Raw genomic sequence first — 15,886 nt, forward strand, 5'->3', positions numbered from 1 at the left:
CCGGCATGGGAAAGGGAGAGGAGGAGGAGGAGTCAGGTAATGAAATGTCACCACCTGAGCAGCAGATCAAGACCACCCCACCTCCCATACCAAACGACGTTGCAATCCTCATACCAAACCCAACACGACACATTTCTCGTACACCATCTTTTTCGAATACCCACGTCCCAGAATGATCGAAAAGTTTCAGAAAAGTAGTGCTGGGATTGACATGAAGGCTGAGTTTGTAGTAATAAGATTTCGATATGGTTTTGTTAGGGGAAAAAAAATGAGAAAAAAAGACGAAAAGATCAAAACAGGGAAACAAATAAGGGAAAGAGAGAGAAAATGGAGAAATGATTCCGGGAATGAGTGCGGAACAGACGGTGGAAACGGACACTTGTGTGGTTGGATTCAGGAAAAGTTCAGAAATCGCCAATTTTGGCGCTATTTTTGTGTGGGGCCTTTTCTTTCTATATATACATATACATATATATATATATGATACATCACACGTGTGTATTGCTTGTTATTTATTTATTTATCTGTTTTGTTTTGTTTTTGTTTTGTTTTTTTTAAATGTAAGAGAATTTCATGTATTCAGTTGAGATTTTGGGATTTGGTCCAAATTCGGTCGACGTGCGTTACATATTTGCAGGTGGCGATCCCTACTCATTCAACGTAAACATATTTGTTTTAAAAATAAATTATTTAAAATTGCTATATATATTTTTTGCATTGTTTTTAGCGTCTTTGTGCCGCCACATTAAAATAAGAACAAATTCATTATTAAACCTTTTTTTACCAGATCAATCCCTAATTTTTATTGATAATTTTGATCCCCTAGCCTTCAAAAGTAATGATTTGACTCTTGAAATTTACTGATATTATCATATGTACATTTTATAATATCTTGAAATTTTACAAAAATCACGTAAGTTGCAAAATGTACTAATTTTTAAGAGTTTTCAGAGGCATAGAAAAAAAGTATTCTAAACCTTAAACATGTGATAAATCTACTTATAACTTGAGTATGGGCAAGTGCCCTCCTCTGTTTTTAAATTTCAAATAAAATTCTTTGATTTTTTTTTTTTTTTTAAGTTTGTCCTGCCCTTTTTTTTTTTTTTTTTTTTTTACTTGAATGTGCCACCCCTTGACATTTAGATGATTTTTTTTTTTAATATCATAGGCACCATTTAATTATTGTTCTCCCCTTCCAATTTCTTTATCCACACTTTTTATTCTAATCTTTTATAAAACCTTTCGCTTGTTTTTAAAGATTTATTGACTTCAAAATTATCAACAATTAGAATAATGATCCATGTATTAATAAAAGGGTTCACTTTAAAAGGGAAAGATAATGCTTTAAAGCGAAAATTAATGATTGTGTAGGATAAAATAAAGTGAAATCGAATACTACAAACAAACACCTTCCAACAAATCACGGCATGGGCTAAAAACTCTCAATTTCGATCACAAAAGAAAAAAATAATAATAAATTTTACACCCCCCACAAAAACCGTCAAAGCACCAATACAACACATCAGATTTTATTTGACAATATTTATCGTTGATTTATTACTTACTGGTGTATTTTTGAAGCACAAATAATAGGACTACTTTATGACCTTATATTCGGAATTTCATATTCATAGTTCTTTATGTTAATACTAGTTTCATTATTAAAATGAAAGCATAAAATTATGAAGGGTTCGAAAATTTACAACTTATTCATTTTATTTTTGTCACCAATGTCCATTGAATTTTGTAAGGTCTACAATTCTTTATAATAATTCAAGTGTCTTGATAATAGTGCATTCAGCAAATTATAGAAGGTAAACCAAAAAAAAAAAGGAAAAAACACATTACATTATCGAACATCTTATTCATTATGTGAATTTTTTTTTTTTTAAAAAAAAGAAGAAAGTCTCCAAAACTAGTATAAAAAATCCAGAAAAAATATGTAATTTCATCAGTATCATAATGAACCAATAACATTACCATAATGGAACAACAAATAACGAAAAGGGCCTAGTAGCTGTAAATAAGCTTCATAAACATGCAAAACAAAGGATAATTAACTTTGATTAATCATGTGGTGCTTTTTATAAATTAATAGTATGTTAATATTTTTTATCCTCAAAGTGCGAATTTAAAAGCATTCAATCATAGATCATTTGTTTTGGAATATGAAGTGATTCATAATTTAAGAATTTTATTATGATAAAGATGGTGTCATTGTCAATAAAAATGAAATGGAACGTATTCGTAGTTTTAATCAGTCAAAACATCTTCATTAAAATAATAAAATAACTTGTAAAAAAGCGAGAATTAAAAAGGGATGATTGAAAAGATATTAATATTTTCATTAGCCCTAAACTTTCGGGTAAACAATCAAAATAAGAATCTCCTCGTAAATCTGAACAAAACCACTGAAAAGAAGAACAACCACGATCAACTTTCAAAAATACAAAATGGCTCCAAACAACAATATAAAATAAAATAAAAATGGCATTAAAACATAGAACACAAGGAAAATAAAATCATCATGTTGGGTACATATATGCCAAACGGCAATCTTAACAAATTAAATTATGCAGAATATGCATCAAAATACAACATAGATGAAAGACGATGAAAACAATAAATGCATCAGATGTGCATCAAAATACAAAACCAATACAGATAAAAAACAAAATAGATGAAAGATGAAGAAACAAATACAACATAGAGCATCATGCCATATAAATTAGAGTGAACATTCAATAATAATTTTTCGCCTGAAGCGTGTTAATTTTAGGGTAATTAAAATTTAGAATTGAATTTTTTTTGTTAATATTTATACTGAGAAATATGTCATCATCATATTAATATTTTTAATAACTATTTTTTATATTTTAAGGATTTATTTCATAAACGTCCTCTGATTTATTGACCAATTTTCAATGTGTCCACTAATTACACGCCACGTCAGTAAATCTGTTAGACAAATAGATGAAGTTGATTTTTTAAATTGTTCTCTATACATGAGGGTGTGTTTTGAAAAATGGAGGGAAACTTTAAAATAAGGTAAATAATTTAGGGAACAATTATAAATGTCCACTCTATTTATTTGTCAAATCCGTTACTAAAATGCCTTCAATTATGTTAAAATATTAATGGAAGGAGAAAATTTGTAAGACTTTTGAATTTCAAAGAAAACGGATGTTACAAATTGAAGTTCAAGAGACATTTTGTGATAAGGAATAATCATATTATTGAGGTTTCTCATAAATAGGGATGTTAAAACACGTTTTTGGGAATAATCATATTATTGAGGTTTCTCATATTTGTGCTTCTTGGTTCTTGAGAGAACTTTTGAACTTATCAAGTATTGTTCTTGTGGCGTTCAACAATCGAACTTATCATTGAGATTAGCGAGTGATTCTTGAGAATCTTGGTGTGGCATTCTTCATCTTTCGTAGTTCTTGATTCGCGTCTTGATAGACAACGGGTTAAGGCTCAACAATCTTCTATCTTGAAGATCTTGGGGTTGTGATCCGTGTTTGGTGTTGGGTGTCGTCGCGTCATTGGCGAGGTTCATATCATGGGACACCCCCGGGAGACCCCCGGGGCACCCCCAGAAGACCCCAGGGGCACCCCCGAGGGTCAGGAGCAACCATGTAATTTATTTTAAAAATAATCCTTTATGACAGTACGAAAGCTAGCAATGAGAATGGCGTCTTCCACAATAGCCAAAAACTCCCAATGGAGACATAAGACCCTATTCAAAAGCATCTATCACATAAAGACAATCCCCTTGATTCACACACCACTTTGTCTTAGTAATATTTAAAAACATTATGGCTAATAATAACAATCTTTCTATGTAATAAAAATAGAAAAACAAAAAATAAAGTGCCTGTTTGGAAGCATTTTCAAAAATATTTTTCACGTTTCCTAATGAGCAAAAATTGAAAATGCTTCGAGATACGCGTTTGGCACTGCATTTCCTGAAAAGTAAAATTAAAAACGTTTTCTAATCGTTCCCAAAAAATCAATAGAAAGGAAAATGATCTACAATCATTTTCCCTCATTTCAGTCCTTCTGAAACAACTCCCCGCACTTTTCAGAAATAACTCTATCTCTCTCTCTCTCTCTCTCTCTCTCTCTCTCTCTCTCTCTCTCTCTCGTTCCTCCTTGTACTTTCTTAGATCTCACTTGGTCTCTCTCCCTTTTCACGTCTATGAAGTGTGAACGTCAGTCTCTCCTGAAGGAGATCATGAGCTGCAGCCACGAAGGAGATCCCAAGCCACTACTTCCGGGGAACGTAAGTTGGGGATCGTCTTTTGCAAACGGCGTGGTCCCACCCATCACTAGACTTCGCGAAAGTTTGCAGCGATCATTGGAGTTCTTTATGGCTGGGCTATAAAAGAGATTAAGATAAGTTTAGGACAATTAATGAGTGAGAGAGAGAGCTCGAGGCATCGACGGGCGGCTTCTCGCCGTTGAATGTCGTCGGAGGACATTAATTGATGAAATGACAATAAATTGATGAAACGACAATAATAATGTTTGACTAGTCTTTTTTAATTGATGAAACGATAATAAATTGGTGTTTAAAAGGGGACAAACTGAGGAGGAGTTTAATATATTATTATTTTAAATACTATTACATGTTTTCAAAAATGAAACCACCAAACGCAGTTTCAGTTTTTTTTAGACTGAAAACAATTTATGAATAAAACTACTAAACGCATTTTCAGAAATGATCATGCGTGAAAATAAAAATGTTTTCATTTTCATTTTTATACAAAAAATAAATTTATTTTAGAATGAGTTCCAAATGCGCTCAAAAGTTTTTCATTGCAGAGAATCCGGGCAATATGCTAGAATGACTATCCAACAAAGTGAAATTAGTAAAATGACATTCTTTTATTTTTTATAAAGAAATACATTTACTTATTCTTTGTAAAAAGAGGTCATTTTGTAAATAAAAATTTTTAAAAAGTTATTGTACTAATAAAACTTTTCAAAAGAATTATTTTTACAGAGGAAATCCTATCCTAATTCAAGAGACTTGGAGGCCATAGTACATATAATATTTTAATTTGATGGCAGTAATATTTACGATGATAAAATTAAAATGGGCCACGAGGAGCATCGTGGTGTCGTGGTGTAGTTGGTTATCACGTCAGTCTAACACACTGAAGGTCTCCGGTTCGAGTCCGGGCGACGCCATTTTAATTGTTTTGCGTTTAATGTTTTTTTTAAATGAAATTTGAAAGCGGGAACACGGTGATTCGCAGAGCACCTGATTCCCCCTCTCCAAGTTTCCCAATTTATCTTCCCAGTTCCTAGTTTTGTTTCTCTTCTGTCTTTTGCTCAAGCATTTTCTGGGCAGTTAAAAAAGTCCACTCAAAAAGGTTAAAGGTCGTTATAGTATCACTTATTAGTCTCGGAGGGAGAGAGCTCTACACTCCCTGTAAATTTTCCCTCACTTTCTCGGGGAAGTGACACTCCAAAAAAACGAAAGTATGGAAACCGAGAGAAGGACACGGCTCTCGCGAACCAAACAGAAGGCGGATCTCGAAGGAGTTCTGCGGAAATCATGGTACCACCTGAGGCTGGCCGTGAGGCATCCTTCTAGGGTTTCCACTTGGGACGCCATTGTTCTCACGGCTGCTAGCCCCGAGCAAGCCGAGCTCTACGAGTGGCAGCTCAGCCGCACCAAGCGGATGGGCCGCATCGCCGCCTCCACCGTCACTCTCGCCGTCCCCGACCCCCACGGCCACCGCATCGGCTCCGGCGCCGCCACTCTTCACGCCATTCACGCTCTCGCCGCGCATTATCAGAAGGTACTGATTCCCTACTTTGTTGCTTAATTGATTGAAATGCTATGCAATGGATATGCTCAGATTTGCTTTGTTGGGAAACTGCATTGGTAGAATTAGGCGATGGAAGCTTTAGATTGTGACGTTTCAAGTGATTTTTGTCGGTGATTGTGTTATATACTTTTGTCGGTGATGGTTTTGGTTCAAGGGATTGTGATTTCATATAATTTAATTGAAATTAATTTGATTAAACCTGATCATGTTAAGAATTAGACGCCTCAATTTTACATGATTGAATATAATTGTGGAAGAAAATAAACAAATATGAACGCACAAGATTTGTAGAGGTTCCCCTCAATGTGGGACTATATTGTCTTTCAACCACTATGATGAAGGTCAATAATCGTCAAGGTAATTAGTTAGGTTCCACAACTTAACAAATCATACAGACTTGGATATTTTCTTGCTGAACATATTTGTCTGATGATCTAACTCTTTTGTTCAGCTTATGAGATCATTGTGGTCATCGTGGCCTTCATTCCTTGCAAACGATCTTAATTGAGAACCAGATGTTCTTATTTGATAAATCTGTTGGTTGCTGGCTTTGATCCTGATTTGATGTTTTGTGAGCAACAGGTGGAGGGAATGAAAAATGGCGTTTTGGGTTGCCCTGTGCCGAATGAGGGTTCTGAAGACGAAGCTTCTAGTGTGTTGGTAAGCTTCATTGCCAAAAGGCATATACTATTGCTTCATGCTGGGGGTGACTCTAAAAGGGTCCCCTGGGCAAATCCTATGGGAAAAGTTTTTCTGCCACTTCCCTATCTAGCGGCGGATGACCCTGACGGGCCAGTCCCGCTGCTTTTTGACCATATACTTGCAATTGCTTCTTGTGCAAGACAAGCTTTTAAAAATGAAGGTAATCTGTTCCTTCTATTACATTTAATTGCAACTCGGAACTATTTTGATAATAGTTGTTTCTAACGATAATGATTACCGTTTTTGCTTTGTTCATGAAATTCTTGTTGAATCATTGCTTGAGATCACTATTCAGAGTACAATGGATGTGTACTTACAAGATCTTCCTCATCTTTTTCAGGTGGGGTATTTATCATGACCGGAGATGTTCTCCCGTGTTTTGATGCCTCCTCCTTGATTCTTCCAGAGGATACATCCTGCATCATCACGGTTCCAATCACTCTTGATGTTGCTTCTAATCATGGTGTTATTGTGGCATCTAAGAACGAGAATGTGGAAAAGAGTTATATGGTCAGCTCAGTTGATAATCTCTTGCAAAAGCCTAGTTTAGAAGAGCTTGTCAAGAATAATGCAATCTTGGATGATGGTAGAACACTTCTTGACACTGGAATAATAGCAGTTAGAGGTAAAGGGTGGCTGGAGCTTGTTAAGCTTGCAATGTCTTCCCAGTCATTGGTTTCAGAACTTCTTAAGAGCAGAAAAGAGGCAGGTTACTAGTGTCTAAGAATGTTTTTTAGCTGAAATGTTTGAGGGGAAAAAGAAAAAAGAAGTGAAATTACCTATTTCTAGGAAAGTAGTTTCTGGTTCCACAAAAGCACTTTCTCTTCTCCACCCATTTGGTTCTATATTCACCTTTGAATTTAATCTTTACGTCTTGTAATATGAATGGGATTTTATGTTCTTTTTGCAGTAAAAATCCTATATGTGGGCTTCTCTAAAATCCTATATGAAAGAGATTTTAAATCTTCAGCAATATTTTACTTTTTATGCAGATGAGTTTATATGAAGATTTGGTAGCAGCTTGGGTACCTGCAAGACACGAGTGGTTGCGGCTACGCCCTTTGGGTGAAGAACTGGTCAACAGCTTAGGAAAGCAGAAGATGTTCAGCTACTGTGCTTGTATGCGCAACATGCTACTCCTTACTAATTCCAAAATGTTTTACTTCCTCACAACATAATATATCAAATACGAAATGCTACATTGTTTTTTTTTTTTTTCTTCTTCTTTCTTGTGCTGCAGACGATTTGTTATTCTTGCATTTTGGAACCTCTAGTGAAGTTTTGGATCACTTAAGTGGGACTGGTTCTGGACTTGTGGGTCGAAGACATTTGTGTTCTATCCCAGCAACCAATGTATCTGACATCGCAGCTTCTGCTGTTGTTCTTTCAAGCAAAATTGAGCCTGGTGTCTCAATTGGAGATGACTCTCTTGTATATGATTCATCGATTTCTAGTGGAGTACAAATTGGTTCCCTGTCCATAGTAGTTAGTATTAATGTCCCAAAAGTGAAGGGAACAACAGAAAGTCCATATAGGTTCATGCTCCCTGATCGCCATTGTCTTTGGGAGGTCCCCTTATTAGGATGCACCGAGAAGGTCATAGTGTATTGTGGCCTTCATGATAATCCAAAAGATACATTATCTGAGGACGGAACTTTTTGTGGAAAACCCTGGAAGAAGGTTTTGTATGATTTAGGAATTCAAGAAAGTGACCTATGGAGCTCAAGTGGAGTTCAGAAAAAATGCTTATGGAATGCAAAAATATTCCCTGTTCTTTCTTACTTTGAGATGCTTGATTTGGCTTCATGGTTGATGGGCTTGAATGAGAAAAGATCTAAAGATTTCCTTGAATTATGGAGAAGTTCTCCTCGTGTTAGTTTGGAGGAGTTACATAGATCAATTGATTTCCCCAAAATGTGTATAGGCTCCAGTAATCATCAAGCAGAACTTGCAGCTGGAATTGCTAAAGCTTGTATGAATTATGGCATGCTTGGGCGCAATTTATCTCAATTGTGTGAAGAAATTCTTCAAAAGGAAGTTTCAGGAGTCGAAATATGCAAGGACTTCCTTGACTTGTGTCCCAAGCTTTTGGAGCATAACTCTAAGCTACTTCCAAAAAGCCGAGCATACCAGGTGCAGGTTGATCTTCTTCGAGCATGCAGCAATGAGCCAACAGCATCCGAGTTGGAGCACAAAGTTTGGGCTGCTGTTGCTGATGAAACTGCTTCAGCAGTAAGATACGGTTTTAAAGGTAGAATTAACTATTCTTATCTCGTCTGTCAGCAAAATTCTCCTTTATTCCTTAAATACTGAGCAATAATTTACAAACACCATTTTTCTGCTCAACAGAACATCTCTTGGAGGTCCCAAATAGCATCTCTACTCCATCATCACAAATTAATAATGGGTACAATGTGAATCAATCTTTCCATGCTAGAAGCATAAAGGTTGAGTTACCAGTTCGAGTCGATTTTGTTGGAGGTTGGAGTGATACTCCTCCATGGAGCTTAGAGCGTGCTGGTTGTGTTTTAAACATGGCAATAAGTCTCAGAGGTTCTCTTCCAGTTGGAACCATCATAGAGACAACAAAAGAAACTGGTGTCTTTGTCTGCGATGACGCTGGAAATGAGTTACTTATCGATGATCTAACCTCCATTGCTACTCCATTTGACACCAATGATCCATTCCGGCTGGTCAAATCTGCCTTACTTGTGACTGGTGTTATCCATGACAATTGTCTGATATCCGCAGGTTTGCGGATCAAAACATGGGCCAATGTACCTCGTGGCAGTGGTTTGGGAACTTCTAGCATCCTAGCAGCTGCAGTTGTGAAAGGACTTGTTCAGATAACTGATGGAGATGCAAGTAACGAGAATGTTGCGAGACTTGTTTTGGTGTTAGAGCAGATTATGGGAACAGGTGGTGGTTGGCAAGATCAAATTGGAGGACTATATCCTGGTATTAAATTTACTGCAAGCTTTCCTGGAATTCCATTGCGGTTGCAAGTCACACCGCTGTTGGCTTCTCCTCAGTTAATTCTAGAGTTGCAACAAAGATTGCTAGTAGTATTCACTGGTCAAGTAAGTATTCCAGCGTTTTGGTTTGTACTTGGGAAATGCATTTTAAGAATCTTCCCAAATTACACTATCTAGAAGAACACGGTATAATATTATGTTACTGTAAGCATAGAGTTTGAACTAATATGTAATTATAGAATCCGCGTAGTCTATTCTTAAGGTGATAAAGAAGAAGATTCTTTTCACTGATGATGATATCATCCTCTCTAATATGTTGTTTAATATTGGAATTTGTGTTCAGAACAAGCATAATTTTTATTAGGATAATAACAGGGATCCAATTTATCTGCCAAAATTTTTGTAGCAAGTGATGTCGCAAGTGAATTTTCATTTGTTGATTGGTGAATCTGTTTATAAAAAGTTAGTTCTTACCTGGTAGAAATTTATAACTCTTGTACCACATCACTTGGTACAATAAATTTGATAAATGACTGGGATCCCTAGCGTTGTCCTTTTTATTAGAACATCTAAGGAAAAAAAAAACTCTCCATGCAGGCTATTGGTTTGGGCTCAGGGCCTCCTTTCTAAGACTTGCTCAGTGACCTTAAATGCATATCAACATGGTCACTTCGAGAACCATGGATCTAGCATCCGAGCTCTTTCCCTTATCTACTGTCCCAATTTTCACATTATGACTTCAGAGTAATACCGAATCAGTATAGCTATCTTTCTTTGACACATCAACAGTGATAGGGGTCTAATTAGATGATTAATGCCCTTAGGTCTGTCAGGGGCATCCCAAAATATCTTTTTCTTTATTTCATGTGTCTAAGCTGATGACTTCGTCTACAAGATAGCTTCTTTGTATTTGTAATTTCATAATAACTAAGATTTGTAATTCTATAACTTTGCAGGTTCGACTTGCGCACCAAGTCCTGCAAAAGGTGGTAACGCGCTACCTTCGCCGAGATAACCTTCTTGTGTCCAGCATCAAACGCCTTGCCGAACTAGCGAAGATTGGGAGGGAAGCTCTAATGAACTGCGATTTAGACGACCTAGGAGAAATAATGTTGGAGGCTTGGAGATTGCATCAAGAACTCGATCCCTACTGCAGTAACGAATTTGTTGATAGACTCTTCGAATTTGCCCACCCTTATTGTTGCGGCTACAAGCTTGTGGGCGCTGGTGGTGGCGGCTTTGCCTTGTTACTTGCAAAGGACGCTGAGCATGCAAAAGAACTTGGACGTTTGCTAGAAGAAGATTCAAATTTTGAGGTGAAAGTCTACGAATGGAATATCTCCTTAGCCTAATATTCTTTTTGGCTTCTAATCTTCATAGCCTAATAGTTGTATAAATGTTGTAACAAGGCATCATTATTCTTTATATTTATTGGTTTCTCATGTAATATAATTTGCGATAAGTTACTCGGATTATACTCGATCAAAGGATTATTCGTGTGAAATACATTTGCGTGTATTTAATATATCTTTTATAAATAATTAGGGGTAAAGCTGCTTTATGCTTTCCTTAATAACTAACATGGTTTTTCATCTTTATGGTCTATGTAGAGAAATCTAATGCTCTGGCACCATAGACCATACATAACAGACATAATAATTGATCTCACCTTCTTTTTGCTTAAAAAAAGATAAAAGAGAAAAGGTGCGACACGAAAGTAGGAAAAATCATGCATAACGTGGAAACAGAGCAAAGAATCCCAAGCTCCTTGTATTGTTCCCCTACCAAACGACGTCGCTTTCCCATAAATTGCCACGCGACTTGAAGTTAAACAATATAAGCCTAGATTAGTTGAGGAAAACAAAAAAGGCCTTAGATTAGGACATTTGATTAGTAGATAACGAATCAAATGACATCATTTCATTTGAATTAAAATAATCTCCCATTAACTAAAAAAAAAAAAAAATCATAAAAAAGGAGACTTTCACGATAGGATCATAAAAAATAAAATATTACAATTTTTAATCAATCTTTATCAAAAAAATTGTCTAGTTTACACATTTTTTTATGGATATTGTATTTAAGGGTGACAATTCGTGTTAATAGGTTGTGTTCGTGTCAACATGTTTATTAATCGTGTCAGAAAACATCAACCACGACCTTTTTATTAAACATGTAAAAAATGTCAATCCAAACACAACCTATTTATTAATCGTGTTAACGTGTCAACCCGTATAATCCGGTTAAATTAATATATTGAATAAATTATTAATATAATAATGACTTATTTAATACGGTTAAGACAGATTTAACATGTTTATTTGTCCATTTATCTTTTCTTTTAAGAAAAATAAATGAATTTTACCTACAAATATTAAAATTCACATTATTTATGTTTAATATGTCATATAAACTTCATGTTATATTACATATTATTATATTGCATATGACATATATAATTAATCGTATCATTTCGTATCGCTTCAGGTTTGAAAGTTAACCCTAACTTAATTCATTTATTAATCATATTAATCGTATCAATTTAATTATGACCCAAACCTATTTATAATAAATCTAAATCTACTAATTTTGTTTGGATTTTAAATCGTATTTTCGTATCCCTCTTGTTAATCCTAACTGTACTAGGCGCTGCTGCAGAAAGACCAACAAAAAAAAAATTAGAAACGACAACAATAAAATTACTTCCTCTCCAATTGTACGCAACACCTCCCTCGGTGTCAAGTGAAAGAGGAAAAGTAGAGGAAAACGACCAAAAGGGTCAGTTGTCACTTGTCACCGTCTACCAATTTATCACTAACGCACCCCATTGCCATGCCATGCCATGATCATCCCCACAAATACAACAGCTGACGAAGACCCACAAAATAGATTTATTGTTAAGAGTCGTTAATCTGATTCTCTTGGTCATCCAATTATTTTCTGCCAAACCACACATTTACTTATTTGTTTAATTTATTTACTGGTCAATTGTATGTGGGCGTTTTTCAGGGTCCATGTTTCAACTACAATCGGTTGCTTAGAGGCAGGAGGGAGAGAGAGAGAGAGAGAGAAATGGGTTTGCTCACAAACAGAGTGGAGAGAAGTGAGATCAAGCCTGGCGACCACATCTATACATACAGGGCTATCTTCGCTTACTCTCACCATGGTCTGTCTTCTTCGGTTTTTTTTTTTTTTAAAAAAAAAAATTGTACAGTTAGGTTATTTCTTCAAGTTTTCCAAAGGATTGGACAATGTGGGTTCAAGATAAATCTCTCTCTCTCTCTCTCTTTTATTTTGTTTTATTTTATTTTCATTTTTGTTGTTTATTGGATTTTTTTTCCTATCAACTTATCCGGCAAGTTCTGAATTTCGCTTCACCAAACTGTTTGATGGGACCCGCCGATTTCCGCGATTTTTTTGTTTCCCGTTTATGTCTCCTTCGATTGGGTATTTTTCTGTGTGTTCTGGCTTTGCATTTTACGTGCTAAATTCCTTTGCTTGCAAGTTTGTGCTTGTCGATTTCTTAATTGAAGCCTCTTACCAGTCCAGGGAATAAATGTTTCTCTTGAATCATGACATCCAAACAGAATTTGGGATTATATTTCCGTTAATGTATAATTAATACAAATAGTTATGGTTTTCATGCATGATAAGATGGTGTTAGAGTTGCGATGATTAAAAAGAAAAAAAGAAAAAAAACAATGTTATGAAAGTCACTATAATGATTTTCTTATGAAAGCATGATGGGGTTTTGGAGTTTTGAGATTATTTTTTGAAGATCTTGGCATTTCACTAAATTCTGAGTTTTATCAACAGACTATGGAGCTGAAGAATGAAGACAATAATACTTTTGTCTTTGGATAATGTTTCTATAATTTGGTCACCTGATCAAGGCTCTTTCTTTCTCTCTTTCTCTTTTTTTTTTTTTTTTTTTTTTTTTTTTTTTGAGCTCAATTTTGGTCTCGATTTGTGTCAGGCAGAACAGGAATGTGTCATCTTAAGTTGATGCCCGGGTAACAAAACAATATACGATATACTAATGTAACTATTGCAAATCATAGGCAGAAAGGTGAAGAATACAGTTCTTACAAATTTTTACCTATATTTCACTTTTAAAGATGAAAGTAAGACTACTAAAGTGTTTGATTATCACATGAATGTAATTGCATTTTGAGAATTTCTTAGCCGTAGAATATGATCTCTATGATTTTGATTTTCTCAACTGCTTTTGTAGTTGATCAAGCTTAGTCATGAGCTAGACTTATTTCATAATTTCCAGGTATCTTTGTTGGGGGAAGCAAAGTGGTCCATTTTAGGCCGGAGAGAAATTTGAACTCGGGTGAAGCATCAACTGATTCCTATGATTCAATGTCATGTCCAACCTTTCCTGATTGCGGATTCAGACAACCCAACAGCGGCGTCGTCCTCTCTTGCCTGGACTGCTTCCTCAGAAATGGATCCGTCTACTGCTTCGAGTATGGCGTCACCCCTTCAGTTTTCCTAGCCAAAGTGCGGGGTGGAACATGCACCACCGCAGCATCTGATCCATCTGAAACGGTTATCCACCGAGCAATGTACCTGCTCCAGAATGGATTCGGCAACTACGACGTATTCCAGAACAACTGCGAGGATTTTGCACTCTACTGCAAAACTGGTCTTCTGATACTGGACAGGCTCGGGGTTGGAAGAAGCGGGCAGGCTTCTTCTGTCATTGGTGCTCCTCTGGCCGCCATTCTCTCGTCTCCTCTGAAGCTGCTGATGCCGAGCCCCGTTGGGGTGGCGACTGTGACGGCAGGGATGTACTGCATGAGCAGATATGCAACTGATATCGGCGTCCGAACTGATGTGATGAAGGTGGCCGTGGAGGATTTGGCTGTGAACTTGGGCTGGACAGTTGATGATAATGAAGAAGTAGTAGCTGAGGATAGTGAAGCTTCTTCTAATACACAGCTAATCAGATGATATGTGAGTTTGATCCTTATTTATAACCATATGAAACTGCACCTATCAATTATGGATGGTCAGCGTTGGTAATAATCATTTTGTTGGCATTTTATGCTAGTCAATCATTCACTTGCTTCCTAGTTGTTTGCGAATGGGATAATGAAAATCACATGTTTGTATTGAAAGGTGAACCAAATTTAATTATGGCATTGGATTATCTGATTTTAGGATGTTCCTTAATCCTGGCTGGCACTTGTATTATCTTTCAACTCGCACGCTTGTTTAGATGGGAAATAGAAAAATGATGAGAATCTGAAAGGTACAGAATTTGAAGATGCATAACAAACTAGTTTGAACAAAGATGTGTGTGGTAGTGGTTACACTATTTTGGAGAATTCCATGTGGGGTATGGAAAAATTCCTCTATCAATAGGACAGTTTTTAACCATCAATTTTTTGTGAAGTTTTATTATTTTATTCTACATATTTTTTTAGTCTATCCTGTAACATCTTTTTCTTACCATACCAAAAAAACTCTCCACTGGCTTTCGCAAAATAAAATGCTTCTAAATGAAAAACATTTTTTTTTAACCCGTCGGATCAAGAACTATAACTAGTGGGCTCCACCGCTACGTGAGTGGCGCTATTTAGTACCGCTCGAATACAACTCTCGGATGGTCCCCAGCATGCAAAATCTGTGACTGAAATTTTATGGGCTTGAAACTTTGAAAGCTCAAACATGTGATGATAAGGAAGTTGGTTGCAAGTTGCGACCAGCTATTGCGAAAACAACGGCTTGCTTTGGATGCTAATGTGATTGGTAACTTTGCTAGTGGTTAGTGGTTACTTTTTAGCTTAGTCTTGTCTTTAAGATTAAGTTGTGTTTTTTATCTAGACTTCAGCCCAACTTTAATTTGTGGTCATTTTTTTTTGTTTTGAGAAAAATGTTGCATCTAAAGCCAATATGATACATCTACTCTTAATATTGGTTAACCAATACAATGTTAAATCCTAAAACTCTATATATTATATTAATAAAGATCATTTCATAATTCATAAAAAAAATTAACGATCACTTTCATAACTAATCTAATTTTGGTGATTCTATCATTGAATTTTTCTCTTTCGAATTTTATTTTACTTATTGAAATGTAATATTTATATATATTTATTTATTTTGAACTTTTCTGAAGGGAGTACTTTTAAGTTTCAACTGAAATTAGCATCCCCAGAAGAAGAAGAAAAAAAAGAAATCCTATCACAAAATCATGAACGCGTTAGTAACAACTTTAGTCAATGAAGCCATTATGTATTACGATTTTTTTTAGTAGATATTGTGACTATTATTATTGATTAATACAATGTCTCTCTGCTCAAATTCCATCAAAAATAAAAAAAATAAACACGGCGTAAAAAAAAT

The 15,886-nt window shown here is 35.6% G+C and overlaps 2 protein-coding genes and 1 non-coding gene across 4 annotated transcripts; all 3 read left to right on the top strand.

The window, feature by feature from the left end:
* The first annotated feature begins 5,125 nt into the window (after positions 1-5,125).
* On the top strand, positions 5,126-5,199 carry TRNAV-AAC. Its single transcript has one exon. It is a non-coding gene; the product is annotated as a tRNA-Val (tRNA).
* Positions 5,200-5,353: 154 nt separating this feature from the next.
* LOC21406234 (bifunctional fucokinase/fucose pyrophosphorylase) lies at positions 5,354-11,006 on the top strand. Its single transcript, XM_024168359.1, has 7 exons — positions 5,354-5,816; positions 6,429-6,708; positions 6,889-7,253; positions 7,541-7,667; positions 7,789-8,799; positions 8,898-9,628; positions 10,480-11,006. Exons 1-7 carry the CDS (start codon positions 5,496-5,498, stop codon positions 10,873-10,875), a joined length of 3,231 nt encoding a protein of 1,076 aa, XP_024024127.1. The 5' UTR covers positions 5,354-5,495; the 3' UTR covers positions 10,876-11,006.
* A 1,209-nt stretch (positions 11,007-12,215) lies between these two features.
* On the top strand, positions 12,216-14,707 carry LOC21406235. 2 transcript variants are annotated; one of them, XM_010102403.2, is made up of 3 exons: positions 12,216-12,301; positions 12,533-12,689; positions 13,803-14,707. In XM_010102403.2, the coding sequence occupies exons 2-3, from the start codon at positions 12,596-12,598 to the stop codon at positions 14,483-14,485; spliced, it is 777 nt and encodes a 258-aa protein (XP_010100705.1). In that variant the 5' UTR covers positions 12,216-12,301; positions 12,533-12,595; the 3' UTR covers positions 14,486-14,707. The 2 variants fall into 2 exon arrangements, with proteins under 2 accessions (XP_010100705.1, XP_024024142.1); XM_024168374.1 differs by lacking the exon at positions 12,216-12,301 and adding an exon at positions 12,321-12,419.
* Positions 14,708-15,886: the final 1,179 nt, after the last annotated feature.

This window comes from Morus notabilis, unplaced genomic scaffold (genome assembly GCF_000414095.1).
Source record: "Morus notabilis unplaced genomic scaffold, ASM41409v2 Scaffold404, whole genome shotgun sequence".
Taxonomy (NCBI): domain Eukaryota; kingdom Viridiplantae; phylum Streptophyta; class Magnoliopsida; order Rosales; family Moraceae; genus Morus; species Morus notabilis.

Coding starts and splice junctions, on each gene's coding strand:
- LOC21406234 (XM_024168359.1), top strand. CDS start 5,496: ATGGAAACCGAGAGAAGGACACGGCTCTCGCGAACCAAACAGAAGGCG. Junction 7,254..7,540: donor TTCTTAAGAGCAGAAAAGAG/GCAGGTTACTAG, acceptor CTTTTTATGCAG/ATGAGTTTATATGAAGATTT. Junction 9,629..10,479: donor TAGTAGTATTCACTGGTCAA/GTAAGTATTCCA, acceptor ATAACTTTGCAG/GTTCGACTTGCGCACCAAGT.
- LOC21406235 (XM_024168374.1), top strand. CDS start 12,366: ATGATCATCCCCACAAATACAACAGCTGACGAAGACCCACAAAATAGA. Junction 12,420..12,532: donor ACCCACAAAATAGATTTATT/GTTAAGAGTCGT, acceptor GGCGTTTTTCAG/GGTCCATGTTTCAACTACAA. Junction 12,690..13,802: donor CTTCGCTTACTCTCACCATG/GTCTGTCTTCTT, acceptor CATAATTTCCAG/GTATCTTTGTTGGGGGAAGC.